A 16,901-nucleotide genomic window follows, 5' to 3' on the forward strand; every position below is an offset into this window, starting at 1 on the left:
GAACCTCGGCTATTTTCCAGTCCTCGGGAAGGTTTCCTTTCCCCCATACTTCGTTAAGATGAGCGGTAAGCTCTACTAGCGAGGGGCTGTAAAGATTTACAAGTGCCTTATTGGTAGTTTGGTCCATTCCCGGGGCTGTGTGGCGTCTCAAGCCCATTATCGCCGCTGTTACCTCATGTAGATGAATGTCCTCATCTAGGAGCTCATTAGGGGTGCCGGTGTAGGGTGGCAGAGGCTCCGATGTCTGTGTGGGGAAGTACTGGGCTTTGAGAGTCAAAAGGAGGTCCGCCTCGTTTCCAGGAAATTGGTGAATTACTCGGGCCATATTGTGGTGGGATTCCGTTTTGCTGCTGGCCGGGTTGACTAAATACCTCAATACCTTCCACGTCTTGGAAGTACTCAGTCTTCCTCTCAAGCTGTCGCAGAGGGATAGCCAATTCTCTCGGCATAGCGTGGTAGCGTATTCCGCAGCCTCTTGTGTGAGTAGTGCTATTCGCCTCTTGAGCTTGCGATTTAATCTTTGCTGTTTCCAACGCTTCAGCAGGCTACGCCGGGCTTCCCACATGTGGAGCAAGCGAGCGTCGATGCTTGGAGTGGTGGTGGATGTTTCAAGCATTTTGGTGTGCACCTTCACATCCTGGTGAAGCTGAGTGGTCCAGTCCTTAATTGAATGAAGCTGTTGGCTCTGTTTGTTCGCAGCTCTTTCTTCTCTTATCTCCCGCAGCTTGGTCCAATCCGTGAGGCGAGCCATGCCTATCCTGGCTTTGTATTCGAGTTCATGGAGAGTGGTGGCTAGCACCGCGTGGTCGCTGCCTAGGTACTCCTCCAGATTGGTCCAGCAAGCTTGGGGGATACTTCTGGTGAGGGTTAAGTCGGGGTTCATGTCTCTTTGAACACTTGTGCCGAGCCCCGTGCTATTCGAACACACCATGGCTCGCCATGCATTTCGGAGGGCACGCGCAGGCTTCGCGCCGGCGGCACTAGATGGCCCCGAATTTTCTTAGGGCAGCGAGAAAGAGCAGTCCCGCTGTAGTACACGGCTTATACGTAACTCGTTTCGACGGTGCCAATACGATGTGGGGCTATATTTATTCAATGCTAAACGCCTCCGTCGACAGTAATCGTGAGATTTGTTCTGCCGAATTTCTTCACAAACAATGGCCCATTGTGACACGCGTCAAAGATGTTTCTTTAGACAGTCGACTCTCCTCTGCATTCGTGCCGATTGTCGTGTTATCATTGATGAAGCCTGACATCTTACGTGCGGTGATCGGCTCATTTCGCTAGATGTTGGTTGTGCCTAGCAAGAAAAGCTGGGAGCCGTTAAACTTTCGCATGGTTCTGTACGGAGTGTCGCAGAAGATATGTTCCTAGTTGAAAATAAAAGCTGAACAAGTTTACTGATTTCCATGGGCTTCATTTTTTTTAGAGCGGCATATTACTCATATCGGTCAGTGTACTAATTAGATCATTACATGTAGGAATTGGACAACCTTTTTTCCCGAAAGAGCGGGAAACACTCGTTCCTAAGGCTGGACTGGAAGCCCGTCGTCCAAAAAGTTATGACCCCTTCCCCTCCTAGGAGAGGTGACTCTTCTGTCCGCAGTAAATAATTGCGACTAATACCAAACACAAAAGTAAAACTGAAAAGTCGAACGATAGAACTGTAATTCCTGTACCAGACACTTATTATCGACATCACTGTTTCTGCGTAATCGTCGGGTGATCATTGCCGAAAGTATTTTATGCTTGCCTAACAGTGACGCGGAAGTACTCGGTAGGTTTCTTCGGATTATTTTGCCAAACATTTCTCAAAGCACGGACAAATACTAGGTTCATCTCCCACCCCGCACAGGCAGCTAAAAAAACTAACTTCAGCTTGCTTGGATGCTTGGTTGCTCGCTTGCTTCTTGGCATACTTACTCCATAGATTAATCAGTTGCTTGTTCGCAGGGATAAAATATAAATGGACAGTCCCATTCTGTCTCTTATGCTCACGGTGAAATAAAATGAAAATACTTGATAAAGACTGACCAAAGCACTCAATAGTCATGCTCTCTAACTTTCATTTGCGGACATTGTTTTAGCCACCCGTTCGTGCCATATTTTTTGACATAACATTTGTTGCAGCTAGATCTTTCTATTGTTAACCTGCGTGCGTAGAATGTAAATACCGCCGCGCATAGCACAAATACATAAAAAGGCACAATAAGATTTTCGTAGTTTCTGTCTCTTCAGCTCAATGAATTGACTCGCAAAACGTATTGGTCAAGTCGCCTCCACTCCCAGAATACATAATACGCCTTCCAAACAGCGTACTATACACTACAATGTGTGCAATTTGTCTCCTGTGAAAGCAAGCTTCAAAGTTTATTCGCATAACCTCTGCGTAGCAGGCAAACAAAAGGCGATGTCTTGTCTCAACAACCGGGCAAGCAAAGCGGCAGTCCACGTGGTGGCCAACTCGCATTGAGAGCGCGGGCAAGGACGCGTGAAGTAAGACCACTCGCTGCGCTGCTGCTTAGTAGGCATAAAAAGCGGCGCCGTAGCAGCATCTCTCACCCGAGGAAACGGTGCAGATTGAGGCAAAGCTCAAACTATAGCCTTTTGCGGGGTTATTTTTTTTTTGAAGATCATATGGTTTGACGTAAGAATTACAACGTGCAGCCAGAGCGGGGTACGTTTTCTTCCAGGTGCACTCGGCAGCTTAGAGGTTCAGTTTTGTTACCTTCAGATTTCACCAAGGGGTGAAAAGCTAAGCTTGTCTGTTTTGTGTGCTAGTGCGAAATGTTTTCTTTCGAGCACCAGGATTGCCGACAAGTTGCAGGCTTACTTTTCCTGGGCACGGATCCAGCTCGTAATTTTTGTGACGTTATAGTTTCTTTATTTTAATTATTTTCTTTTCGCTACGCAACGCTGTCTGCTGTCTTCTTTCCTCGCCTCTTTGACCTCCTGTCCTGGATTTATGCGAGAGCGTATTGCCGCGCATGTCAGCCAAGGCTTGCAACGTGCCAAAACAAGGACGGCTGCGCTTAAAGGGTATAAAAATAGATTCTGGGAGCATCCGCAACAAGACAGTGGTCAGCAACGATGCCGGATAGAGCTGTTTCAGGATGCGGCTTAGGTTTCGAAATGGGCGTAGATGAAGTTCGATAAACCAGCCGTCCGTGGCACTTGCGGTGAGCTCTCGAACGCGTTTCGATTGCCCTGTTTACGCTGTTTTTACTGCGAATGCAACAGTGCGCTGTCGATGCTCACACAAAGCTGAACTAATTCCAGTCACGGTTCCTAGTTTTCGCATTGCACTCAGAAGCAGAAAAGTGCCGCAACCCTTTAGTAGGCGGTAAAGGTGCTCGCGATGGCTCACGTGTCACATCAATACTTTTTCCTAAGCTGCTCTATTCTCTCGTATTGCTAATAGAGTTGTTCGAAATAGGTGAGCTGGTTTCGAGGTGAACAGTCATCACTTTATATGTTCCCTCAGAAGAAAAAAAGGAATCGAGCATTGAAAACATTAGACCGGCTTGGTCGTGCCATCTTCTTTCCTATTGTCAGAAACCCGCATGACGAAATTTTTTTTGCCTTACGCATAATTTGATGCGGACATTAGGAAATAAACACTACATACACTCCTCAGCTAACGCGAACACATAAATATTTAAAAGTTCTGAGCGTTAATATACGTATGCAAAAGAACAGCGTTCCCTCGATATCATTTTTCCTGCAGAATACAAAACTTTTATTATGGGCTTTTGCGTGCCAAAACCACTTTCTGATTATGAGGGACGCCGTAGTGGAGGACTCGGGAAATTTCGGCCCCCTGGGGTTCTTTAACGTGCACCTAAATCTAAGTACATGGGTGTTTTCGGATTTCGCTCCCATCGCAATGCGGCCGCCATTGCCGGGGATTCAATCCCGCGGCCTCGTGCTCAGCAGCCCAACACCAGAGCCACTGAGCAACCACGGCGGGTCATGCAAGATTGTTTGTGGCGTTAAGAGGAAAGTTCAACAACCTCATGCTCCACTGTGAACAGCAATTCTGCGGAAATACGTACAAGCCCCAATGTCTTCAGAGAAAGCTTTACAGTGGAAGGCTGCTGTTTTCTGGCTACAAAGGAGTGAAACGCTCCAAAAAACTTAATCAAAGAACCTGGAACAAATCATCAAAAGTTTTTTTTTTCCTTTTTTTTACGATGGCGGAGGGAATGCGGATAGAGACGGAATGAAACATCATTAGGCTGACCACAAGATGGGATCTTTCATGTGACGATATCGACTCTGTTCAGAAATAATGTTTTGAGAATCTTAGAATGACGGGTTTGTTTGAAATGTTTGTAGTGCTTACTCAGGATGCAAAAGTTCACTACGCTCAGATTACGACAAATCTTTAAGTATTCTGTAAGGTACTGCAGGGGATATTAGAAAAGCTTAACAAAGCAAATTATACCACCATGGACAGAAACGTAGGTCACGAGACACATCTTCTGTGATCCCGATAAAAGGGTCACTTATAGTGCCCCAATTATATCATTTCACTTTTCTTAGATTGCTTCACCTCATTCTCAAAGCTTGCTTAAAGCTTTTTCTAAGGTTGTTCGTGTTCTTTGGATGCATTAAGCTGGTTTTCTTCATAGCAGTTAAGGGCATGTATCCTCTTGGTCGATTTCAGTGAAAATTCAGCGAAAGTTTCCTAACAAAGAAATTATGAAAATTTCTTCTTTTGAACGCCCAAAAGTTAGATCAAGCTTTCTGTTAATAAATATCAGCTTCATCCCAAGTCAAAGCGATGCCAACGCTACGGATATTTACAGTTTGTGTAAAGATTACCGAAGACACTCCATGAGTGAGGCCTGTGCACTGCCTGTTTCACTGGTGTTCCAGGGCTATGTGCGGCGAGAAGCATTTCTCCCCTTCAACCCCTGCTGCATTCAAGGAACGGAAATGCTGCGGGTGCCTCCGTACTTCACCCAACTAGAGATCTGGCCAAGCAGGAAGCTATCGTCCTACTGTCAAAAAAACCGCACGTGTCTTCCGTAATAGTCAGCGTAGGTGGTTAGCCTGGCAACACCCATTGCCATGTACTTCTCTGTCTTGGCGTCAGCATAACGACTGAGGTGAAGTGAGACTTGTCCTCTCGTACTCATTAGCAGACCACTATTATAGTACCTACTCACTTTGCCGTTTCCTTTACTGACCGCTTCTGTTGGGTAGTGATCTGAAGAGAATGCACAATAAAATAGAAGTTTACTTAAACAACGAATACGCAGTTGTCAAGGATACTGACGAAAAGGCAAATTAGCGCCCATCGATGGGTCAAAAGCCCTTCCCACCATGGAAAAGATTTGAATTACCTTGAAACAGCTATTTGTTACTTTTCAAAAATATTCAGTGCGTGCCAAGTGGCTTTGGTTGAGCTCCCAGTGTCTGTCCCTGGAGTATCAAACACTTCCGATGTATTACTAATGCCTTTTAAAAAACTACCACCAACGACGTGAATAAGCATTGTTATCTCAAAACTGAATTTTTCTCAGCCTATTGCATCCTCTTCTGTTTAAGCATGTTAGCAAATTAAATCACTGCCAGAAACTGCCTCGCGAAACCCTTCCGCCACGGATGAACGGCAGGGTTCAAAACAGTGAGTGCGTATAATCCACGTGGCCTCGAAGGATGGCGGAACGTCTCATTATCTATTTATTTCGGTCGTACAAAAAAAAGAAGTAGTACATTGCAAGCGCTGCGGGAATGAAGCGGAGAAAAACTATCTTTCGCTAGCTGGGCGAAAACGCTAGAAATGCAGCTCTGAGAACTCCTCGTTCGGCACGCAAAGAGTGCTGTAGAAAGCAGCTCCGTAGCCATACGATTCAGCGGGCGAGCAAACGTTGACCTTGAGACAAGACTGCGAGGCCGCGTGAACATTCGCCACGGAACAGTTGGCACGGTTCGCTCCAAAGCACGCACAATTCGAATCGGGCACTTTCCACGCGAGCACCGGTTTAGCCTCGACCGCCGACAAGAACGAGAGCGCGAAAACCGAGCTTACGATCCTTCTGCGCATGTCCGAATCGAAAGTATTTCGAAGGCCTTGTGACAAGACTAATTTCTTAAAACAGCTCAGTGTCGCGAGCTGCTACAAAAGCCTATAATATTCTGTAGAATCTAAAGCGCTACTCGCTGTTTGCCAGCATGGGAACAGTGCATAGCAGAGCAGAGCTATTGTGCAGTAAGTCACGCGGCGTTATTCAATTACTTCTAGTCTAAATAGAGCGCTTTATAAAACACTGATTAGTTCTGAGCTCACACTGGCAGAAGTGTTTTTTTTTTGTTTTTTGTTTTTACACAACAGGCAGAATAGACTATGCTCAGTCTGTGAATCTCAGTTAGATGCTATACACCAAATTTTACAGCCTACAATTCAGTGTCATAACTGCACACAGGCTCACCTGCCACTTGCCCTAACAAAACCTGCGTGCCCGGAACACGTGGAACACGTGTTCTCACACAGGCAATACCTGCTCATTCCATGTTCTCAGCCTCTAGGTGCTAGAAACAAGAAGATGGTACTGTAACTTGCCCAAAAATTTCATTACAGAACATGATCTCTCCCTCTCTCTCTCTCTTATACCGAGAAAAGCACATGCGGTAGGAACGAAAGCAAACGGCAAGTTTAGTTACAAGAATAGGGAGCCAATGTTTATTTGGAAACAAACGTCTTTCGTTCGATGGAATTAGAAAAGTGGGAACCAACGGGATCAATTTTGGTTGGTCACAATCATATGAAGCCAACAGACATGGCATTGTTCTTTATTGTTTGTTGGCTTCATGTTGTTTAAATGTTCAATTGTCGCAACTTCATTGACAATATCGTATTTGTAAAATAAACGTCAACGTTCACAGGTAAGGCTACGTGTACTCTGACACGTCTCTATCAGCCAGGCGCATCCTTCGCTCCGCTTGGCAAGGAAACATGACTGGACATTCGACTGGTGCACGCAATCACTTAAGTCTCCGGTGTTATCGTACGCGTTCACTCCGAACAGCTCTCACGGCCATCGCACATTAGAACGTCGGCGTTCCCAGTTAAGAGGCGGCTGTGAGTCTCACGGCTAGCTGCCAGAATTTTTCGAGCTTCATATGAAAGCCGGTCATGTGCTTTAACATCTTGTCGTGAACGTTATCTACTAAGCACTTTAAAAGGACGCTCTCGAAGTGCGTCCTTTGGCACGATTGTACATTATACATACGTCACATAAATCAACTGCCAATGGAACCAAAACTTCACTAAGACCAATCGGTAACGGTATGTTCAACGGAAAGCATTGTGAAGAGCAAGTTGGAGAGTATACATGGAGTTAATGAGCGGCCCTCAGTAACGAACTTACTCATCTAGTACTAGCACTGCAAAGTATTTGTAGTACGAGCACGAGTCGCAGGGTTGGGTTCCGTTCAAACCTTTGTGCGAGTTTGATATTTTCTTGTTTTAAGGAAAGTTTTATTTCAACATTACCATAAACATTAACATCAGCGCTTATGTTAAACCAAAAGTGAGCTTTAAGATACGGATAGACATCTATACGTCTCCTGAGCGAAAGAATTCAAACAACATTAGGCGAGCTTATCTAAGCAGACTCGATGTGTGCAAAACTTCAATAAAATGTGCATTGTTTTCAAAGCTTGTTTTGGCTCTCATTATATACTTACGCTGTTTGCACAACTGCGTCTGCTTTAAGCTCTATGATCAGTGAGCATTATACCTTGTTCTCTTTCGCATGTTGTAGTTGTTAAAGAAGAAAAAGCACTGATTTTGGGCTGTAATACCTGACCATTATAATTATTGTCCAGAATCTTTCTGCACTGTTCGAGATGTCTTGATTCTATTATCATTCAGCTAAACCTACACACAAATTTTAGTAGATTGGAACTGGTCCTTCGAAAACAATTTATGCTCTACTTCTTCGGGCAAGCACTGAGGCACCGATCGGCTTCGAGAATCACGAAATCATCTATAGACAAAAAATTATTTTCCGAGTTGGATTTAACGCAAACAGCACTCATGATACTGTTGTTGATCCTACGTTAGATCAGTTGTACCTTATTCTTATAGTCACAAATAAAATCAGCAGTGCCAAATTTAGAAGCTGAGTTAACAGGTCTGTCAGAAATGCAGACCACATAATGCTCCAGCAGAACCCTCGCCCAACATATGGTTGTTCCTAACTTAAATGCTTGGCAATGAAATACACATGTGCCAGACGTTCTTTTTCGCAAGCACTGCGCAACTAAAAGGTTATTCTCGAGAATGCAGTGCTCGTAGTCTTCGCCGATGCAAGTTTAATGCATTATTCCGTGTCTGCAAGAGCTTCTCTTCGCACGGAATCAGACCGATTCGATAATTGCCGGGTGAAACCACAGCGACATCCACAAGAAACACCAAATATCGAAACACTGGCCTCGGCTAAGTAAAAAAAAACGCATTCCAGTATTCACAAAGGCATTCCAGCAAATCAAAGCCCTAGACAAGCTTCATGGTTCAGGAGGCTTACGCATCTTCAGAGTTCAACAACTGAGTTTACGGATGACCGCGTGGCCAGGGCGTCTTCAGTTCGGTGAGCACGAGACTTTCCTACGGGCGACAGAGTGTCCATTGACCTTTCACACATCCGATAAGCCCTTGCACACACGCCACAATGGCTGAGTGGCTATGGTGTTCTGTCTGTTTATTCCGATGTCACGGCTGCAAATCAAGGCCTCAGCGACCGTTTTTCGATAATGATAGAATTCAAAATACACATGTTTAGCTGAATGGCAAAGCACAACATGTCACTCAAAACATTCTGCAACATATTGCAACGCCGTTCCTAATCGCCCATAGCGCAGCTTTTGGAAATAAACACCATCAATTTTTTTTAGTACTCACTGTCATTCTACAGCTGCGTTCTTATTGTAAGCTATCAAGCAACTTGCACCACTCCTTCTGTAATCATCATCATCTATTCCATTACTTTCACTCCCCTTCCCTCTTCCCCAATGCGCAGTACAGAGTAGACCACACCAGCTCAGGTCGACCTCTCTGTCTTTGCTGTCAATAAAGTATCTCGATCTTGCTCGAATCAAAATCTTTTGTTTTTCTTTTAAGAGGAAACTTTAGCTCGGGTCGAACTCCAATGCCGCCTATTCAAATGCATGTAGAACGCAGAAACGCTTTGATTAAATGATCACTAGTACGATATAATGAAATTTGTTGCATATGAGAGATGAAGTTTAGCTCTAGTGAGTGTTGAAAGCATAATTTCGATTTAGGGCTTGAATTTTTTTAAGGAACTTATAAAAATGGGTAAGCTAAAAATAATAGAAGCACAATGTTTACAAATTCGTAGCTCTCCATAAAAAACAGGCGTCGCAGGTTTGTAAAATACGTTCCTTAGAGCATCTAAAACGGACAAATTTGAAATGTCACTTTACATCATACGTGAATCTGTTATAGGGTCTATAAGGGATTTGCAAAAACGTCTACTAGCACATTAGTAGTTTCATTCAGAGCCATGTATAATATATCAATTTTGCCCGCTTTAGATGTATTATTAGGCGCAATTTACATAATTGTGATATTGATAGTCATTGCTGAGCTCCAGAGTTGTAAACATAATAGTGTTGTTTTCTAAAAATTTTATTTTTGCTAATTTTTATTAAGAAACGGCATGATCAAATATTTGCAACCAATAAGCACTAGATTTTAACTTTTACTTTTAAATGCAATAACCTTCATCAAATTTGGTGCACTAGTTGCCGAGAAAAACCAATTTCTCCTTTTTTTTATGTATTTGTATAGGAGTTCCCGAACTAAAACTTTCTCTCAAGAAGTTCCGAATGTTTGCGTGGCTTCATGAATGTCGTGCATCTGGGCAGACTTAAGCCGAATATCTAAGCTCTCAGTCAGAAAACACACCCCATAAGTCCCCCAGTGAACCTCTTATAGGCGCATCTGGTTCTAGTACAGCGTAAAACAACGGCAGCGATGCGTTGTGATGTTGCACCATTGTGGCGGTTCGAGAAGTGAAAGCAAATTAGGGCAATTTTTGAAATGGAGAGAAAGCATCCGATGCCGGGCTACTGCTTGCGGAGGCAGTTCTGAGAAGATTATTAGCTGTTGTAGGGATAAAAGAAAATCGCTAGAACGACGAAAGCGGGCCGCTCTCGATCCGCGGTTGCCATGAAGATACCGCAACGGAGGCAGATATCACGTGTTAGACGCGCGTGGCATCCGAGGAACCGGAACACACGCGTGAGGCGAACTCAAAGTTAAGAAAACACATAAAAGATATACTTAGTTGGTGCATCTTGATGAAATAATATGCTGCGAAATGAAATGTCGTGTGCGCTGTGTCTTACTTCTTTTTCGGCCTTCTCTATACATTTCACGCAGTTGTTCAGCGAGAGTCAAATATCTGATTGACGTCTGCATAGATTTAGTGCCTCAGACAAAGATAGGCCCCAGTGCGTTCTACAAGCATCAAAGGTTTGAAACGCACTGTGTACGCTAAAACGCCAAGGATGCTAAACGCGCGCACAAAATTCGCGAAGGCTTTGCTGTTGCAGGCTCATTCATCGCCCTTTAGTGCATGCAAGGAGGCTAAAGGAGAATAATTTCCCCTTCTCTTTACTGTGTGACGAGCGTGTCGCAAATCAGACTATTAACTTGAGAGCAAATGAAGACAAACAAAACAAAGCAAGAAAGATTATTATGAAAAATGAACAACTTCATTAATTGGTGAACAACTGCTCCGGGAGTTCTGAAGTTGCAGGCAGTCTAATAGCACCAATTAACTGAAGCGGAAGAAGAAGCCATGAGAAGAACAGTACAATGTAACAAGCTTCAGCAAAAGCAAGTGTCTTCTTTGATCACAAGCACGGAAATAAACCGCCACGCACACAAGCTTCCGCCAACAAACGCTGAGAACCAATACAAAGTCCACCGGTCTCAACGACGACAAATTACCTGCGTGAACACGCCTTCGAACGCCTTAAAATCCGCCCCCCGCCAAGAACCGTGTGCTAAACTCGGGAGCGCCCAGACACTTATCGCGTCATCGCCTGCCTCCGCGAAGACAAATGTTCCCTTCAGTCGCGGCGCGGCCACGTATGCCCGACCGCCTCGAGCAACGACCCCTCGGCCGATGTTATCAGTGGGGGCAGCCGCACTGCGCGACCTTAGACCCCCGAAGTACCTCCCCAACCACAGCGCAACCGGTTTCTAGTCGCATACAAGGGTGAGGGGTCAAGAGGTGCGCGCATGCGACCACCCCGCCTCCACCACCGACTCACCCGACGCTGCTGGCGCAGCCACCGGCGCCGACGAGACCGCGATCCACCAGCAGCAGGCCAGACCAGCAGCGGCCGCCAGCAGCAGGAGCAGCAAGGGCACGGACGGCCAGCCTCCCGAGCGGAAGGTGGACGAGGCGGTGACCATCGACGGGCGCTCATGGGGCGAGCGGAGTCCGACGGCGGCTCCGGGCCCTGGGCGCGCGCGCTGCTTCTCCGAGGGCCTTCTCGGCGGCGCGTGCCAAGACAGCGCTGGTCGCCGGGCGTCGCGGGGCGAGACCGGACTCGTCTTCGGCCTGGTCGCGGGCGAGCGCGGCAGCCCCGGCAAGGGCAAGGCGAGCGGCGAGGGGAGGTTCTGCCAGAGCATCGACCGAACCGGGCCCCCTTGCTCGCTCTTTTCTCTCTGGGTATTTTCGGGTCAGGCCGCCTCGCTTCGGATGGCTGCCTGCCTGCTTGGCTGGCTGGCTGGCCGGACGGCTCCCGCTGCGAGGGACGTCGTCTTTGAGGAGTCCCTGTGTCCATACGAGAGAGAGAGGGGTGGACGAGCAGCGGACGAGCGAAGCGTCGCGACGCGATGCGTGGTTTGCCCGGTGCCCTGCGCGTGCGCTTGCAATCGCCCCCGAGGCCAGACTCTCGTCATAACCATTAGTGCTGTCGACGGTCGCCGCGGCACCGGAGCAGCAGGCGACGCCGGAAACGTGCGCCCGTTGGCCCCGAACGCTTTTCTTGAGTGTTCAATGAGGAAACCCCTTTACGGGGCCGCGCGGCGAGAGCGTAGCGGTGCATATCGCGCCCCGCGCTCGTTACGGAGGAAAATTCCGCGCCTCCTCATTCGCGAAATTTCGGTTAGTGTCATTCCCTCACCCTTTCATATCCTACCTCCCCCGCCCCCTTCGTGCGCGGAACGTTTCTAGAGGAACAGGTGATATTGCATAGACAGCACTGTTTCGAGACCTTTTATGTGAGGGTCACTAACAAGAACAGCAAAAGAATGTGGAAAGGATTTTTAAACAGCTCGGTCTGGTACTGGTGCCATTGTTTTAACGACGACATTAGTAAATTGACGCACAAGTCCGTGCTGAAAATGCAGGGCTTCCGCGCACACAGACCATTCTAACTCTCTAGATGCACTGGGTGTCCCAGATAGTAAGGACCAACATATTTAAAGAATAAGGTAAACGATAACAAAGATTGACTATATTCGGCTAGCAGACGCTTTCCACAGGCGGGAATCTTTCTTCTTATATCCTTAGATGGGAGGTTAGCAGAAATTATTCAGCCATATTACTAAATACTTATCAAATGGCGTACGTTCACGTGTGAAATTGTGCATTGCGTTTCAAAACACCATGATCACCAACGCCACATAAAGGTCGGCACATTTTTTACAAATTTCTTTCTGGTTTTAATAGCTTGGACGCAAAATACAAAATAATTAAGAAGTGAGCCCACGACCTCGCGTCTCACGTGAGGCGACCGCACTGTGCTCAAGATAAGGGTTCTTATCTTTGTACTGACGGTTGCGTTTCTTGCCGCGTTAGGTTGTGCTTGTATCATTTTTTTTTTCTTGGACCTAACGTAACTGTCACGCACTTCGTATATATTCATGTACATCACTCCGTAAATTTTATTTCACTTTTGTAACTTGATATATGATTTTTCCCCATGCTATTCCATATCATAGTGAATATTTGGTTCAGGGAACTTTCAGTTAAGTGAAAGCTAAGCACACTCGAAAATTATATGTTTACTTGTTTTTGTGGTATGTACACAAAATAATATACTTCTTGAAAGCGACTAATCCACTAAAAGCCGTCTAAGGAGGTTGTACGTTCCTTGTGGCCGACTCCATCAAAGCAACAAGCTGTTCACATAAATGTTGCTTCCTGCTAAGAACAAGCAGCGATGTTACTAGAATATTATCATATTCATAGTTCTCTGCTTGCCGGCTAAAACTATGACATCGTTCGTTTTTTTTTTTTGCATGCTAAACAACAGAGTGGCTTGGCCAAATGCCAACGTTTCCTAAAATCTGCTCTGAAAGTTCAAATCCTTTCTTCGAAGAATGTTTGAGAAGATCACTTTGAGAAACCTATTTCTGCCTTCGCAGAGAATCGGCAGCAAGAGACAAGTTTAAAGCAACTGGTATCAATCAATCAATCAGATTTATCAATCAAACAGTGCACGAAGTACACTGTTGAAGGCCACCCTCGCAAGAAAGCTGTAAGCATATAGCTTGACGATGCCAAGAGTCTACCAGCAGGCAACAACAGCAACGCACACATCCGAAGTAGAGTAAATACTCATTTGTACCAATGCCAGTAGAACGAATATTTCAGAATGACGAACATTTAGAAAATCCCCGGCGGTTTTTCTGTGCAGTCTATTTGAAAATATTTCACTTGAATGAATTTCTGAATAACGAATATTTCAGTTGAACGAACTTGATCAGTGGACCCTGGCAACACTTCGCTTGAAGACTGTGTGCAGTGCTACAGTGAGCTCGTTACCGGTGCTGAACTATCAGATTGCGAAATTGTTTCCAGTGTACATCCCGAATAAGCATAGTGCTGGGAGACAACTGCAATGACAGAGGCAAATTCAAATCCTTTACTCTAGCCGAAACTGTAGGATGCCATCGAAAGTTGCGACACTTCGTGTCTCAGCAACAAGCTGCGCCAGAGGAAGTACAAAAAAACATAGAATATCTAAACAGCTTTGCTACTAGTTGCGCTTTAAGAGCAGCGGTGAAAAAGAGCATTGCAGACCTTTTCCCAAAAAAAAAAGAGATAGGCAGCAACCTAACTCTCGTGCACTTCGTATATATCGATGTACATAACTCCATAAATTGCATTTCACTCTTGTGACTTGATATATGATGTTTCCCGATGTTGTTCCATATCATAATGAATATTTGGTTCAGTGAACTTTCAGTTAAGCGAAAGTTAAATCATTCTCGGGTCCCTTGAAGTTCACTGTACAGACACTAAACTTTTCGCAATGGTGGCTTCGTTAATACAACACGCGGTATATATGTACATCCCTGGGCATAAATACATCCACATACATATACATGCATAGCGACCGAATTTAAACAGAAAATAACATAAGAGCCAGGGAAATATATTCTGTTAGACAGTTAAAATGAACAGTAATAAGAGCAGTTAAAATCAACATTAAAGAATGTGCGCTTGCAACCTTCAAGAAATGAATATACATGTGATGAGTAAATTCTCAGCAGGCATGAATGCAAACGAAATTTGGAAGTTTCAGACAGGCAGGTGAAATTTATCGAACAGGAAGATATCACGCAATTGTGAATGCGATAGGACCGTATCTCTATTTACGAACTTCTGCTGTTGATTTATATTCGCGGCTATGCCGAAGCTCATGGTTTGTATAATGTAATTTGATCGATGCCGCTTTATCATCCATCTTTCAGATCCTCGCGTTGCACGGGGACTGGAGCGTGCGATGCAGCTGTGGGAGCGTCGTTTTCAACATCGAGAACGTTATATAAGTAAGTGTTCGGCTTCTAGCTTAAAACGCATGGATTAGGTCGAAGTTTGAGTACGCGTCTGCGCTGTGGGATCCACATGTTAAGAAGGATATAATTAAACTTGAGAGTCTTCAAAGAAAGGCTGTACGGTTTGTATTCGGAAAATATAGAAGAACGGATTAACCATCGTCTCTGATGTAGCGTAATAACATTACAACTTTGGAGATACGTAGAAAAATAAACAGACCTTTGTTGCTTCACAGCTTTATGTCCGGAAAAATCGCCCTATCTGAATCAAGTTATGTTCAACCTGCTCCTACTAGAAAAACAAGGCACACAGCAGAACATTCACTGAGACCTACTTTTGCGAAAACTAATTTCTACAAGTACAGTTTTTTTTTCCCAAGAACAGATAAAGAGAGGAATGAGTTGCCGCCAAGTGTTACCAAGGCCTAAGACTTTTCGGCAGAGCTGGAACGTTTCTTTTGTGAGCAATAGATACTTGCAATTGTATAAATGTAGGTATTTGCTGCTGGTTTAGTTCTGTTCTGTCTGTTTTGTTTTGTTTTCATTTTTAAAATTGCTTCACTGTGTTAGCGCTGTTGCTTTTGCCCCTTTTGCTGTTTGCGAATTTATTGCTGTTATTTACTGTTTGTCATTCTGGAAATGTCCCTCCTGCTAGGGTCAAAGAAGTGGTCTGCAGTATGGCTAAATTAATTAATTAATAATCAAAAAATAAATTCCACACACGAGGATATTCACTGCAGAAGCATACGCGATACTCACGGCCATCAAATATGTAAAGCAGACAAATTTCACGAGCGCTATTGTGTTCACGGACTTATTGAGCGTCGTTAGACCCCTAATGATCTTACAAAAACATAAGAACCATATATTTAACAAACTCTACTCACTGCTATGCGCAGAGTGCGTGTGCAACCAAGTCACTGTTCTTTGCTGGGTACCAGGCCACAGAGGCGTAGAAGGCAATGTATGTAGTTGCTTAGGGAAATGCTACGTCAGTAGCATTCAGCGATACAGAAGTAAACATACTCATAGCTGCCGCAGACCTCAAACCCTTCATATGGCATCGGTTGAGGAAGTATTCGTAAAGCCAGTGGGATACTGAAGTACCAAATAATCTGCCCATCGTAAAGCCAAAATTAGGGAACCGGATAATTGAAAAGACAGAATGACACAAGTGTTTCTTTGCAGAATAAGTATAGGTCATACCTAGGGCACTCACTCTCACCTGCTGACTGGAAGTGACCCTTCAACATGAAGTATACGTGGCGACAGCCTTACAGTTACCCACGTTCTTCTTCAGTGCCATGAAATAGAAGCATAGAGGAAAAAGTGCTTCCTCTCCCTCTATCCTGAGCACGTACCTGTCCACCCAGGGTTTTTTCTCCGCAATAAACCGCTTTTCAATTTCAGCACAGTCTTAAACTTTTTAGCAGAAAATGACACCTTAGAAATCTTTTGGACAGGTTATTTGCAGCACTACCTCCACTTGCACTACCTCCGCTTGCAAGAATATTTGTACGTACATGCCTCTGGGCCCTTGCATCCAAGGCTTCTGCTGAGGCACTCGTTCTACCGTACCTCGTACGCCTCGTTTAGTCCTATTTCATTGCCAAGATTTCATCACTATAGCGCAAATCACTAATGATTGCCATTATTTTAATATATGTATCGTTTAAGCAATTGACAGACTTATTTTAGGCCCCGTTACAGCCGTGTTACATCCTTTGTCATCGTTAATGCATAATTGCATAATGCATAATTATTGCGATGAGTTTGACCCTCTTTCTCCAGAACTGGCCCTTGCGCCGTTAAAAGCGATTAATCAATCAAGACTCGAGGAGTTGACTTTCCCGCTGGAATGATGTTGAGAATAACTTCTTTTTGTACCAGGAGTGCAGACTCAGTCGATGTGCCCTTTGTGAAACTGTGTTGGCATTCAGGCATAATTTCGTGCTTTAAAAAAATTTATGTAGTCGACATAAAGTTATATTTTCAAGGCTCTTGAAAAATATAGGCAAAACAGATAATGGTCTCTAGTTTTGAAGTGGTTTCTGTCCAC

At 44.8% G+C, this 16,901-nt stretch overlaps 1 protein-coding gene across 2 annotated transcripts in view; it reads right to left on the minus strand.

The window, feature by feature from the left end:
• The window catches only part of LOC135900502 (pancreatic triacylglycerol lipase-like), a 53,675-nt gene extending 41,323 nt beyond the window's left edge, over positions 1 to 12,352 (minus strand). For both annotated transcript variants that reach the window (XM_065429983.2, XM_065429982.2), the window contains exon 1: positions 11,320 to 12,352. In XM_065429983.2, the coding sequence (XP_065286055.1) occupies positions 11,320 to 11,683 (364 nt within the window). In that variant the 5' untranslated portion in view covers positions 11,684 to 12,352. The remainder of the gene's footprint in view (positions 1 to 11,319) is intronic.
• Between the last annotated feature and the right edge of the window lie 4,549 nt (positions 12,353 to 16,901).

The sequence above is a fragment of the Dermacentor albipictus genome, chromosome 5 (genome assembly GCF_038994185.2).
Source record: "Dermacentor albipictus isolate Rhodes 1998 colony chromosome 5, USDA_Dalb.pri_finalv2, whole genome shotgun sequence".
Classification (NCBI taxonomy): Eukaryota; Metazoa; Arthropoda; class Arachnida; order Ixodida; family Ixodidae; genus Dermacentor; species Dermacentor albipictus.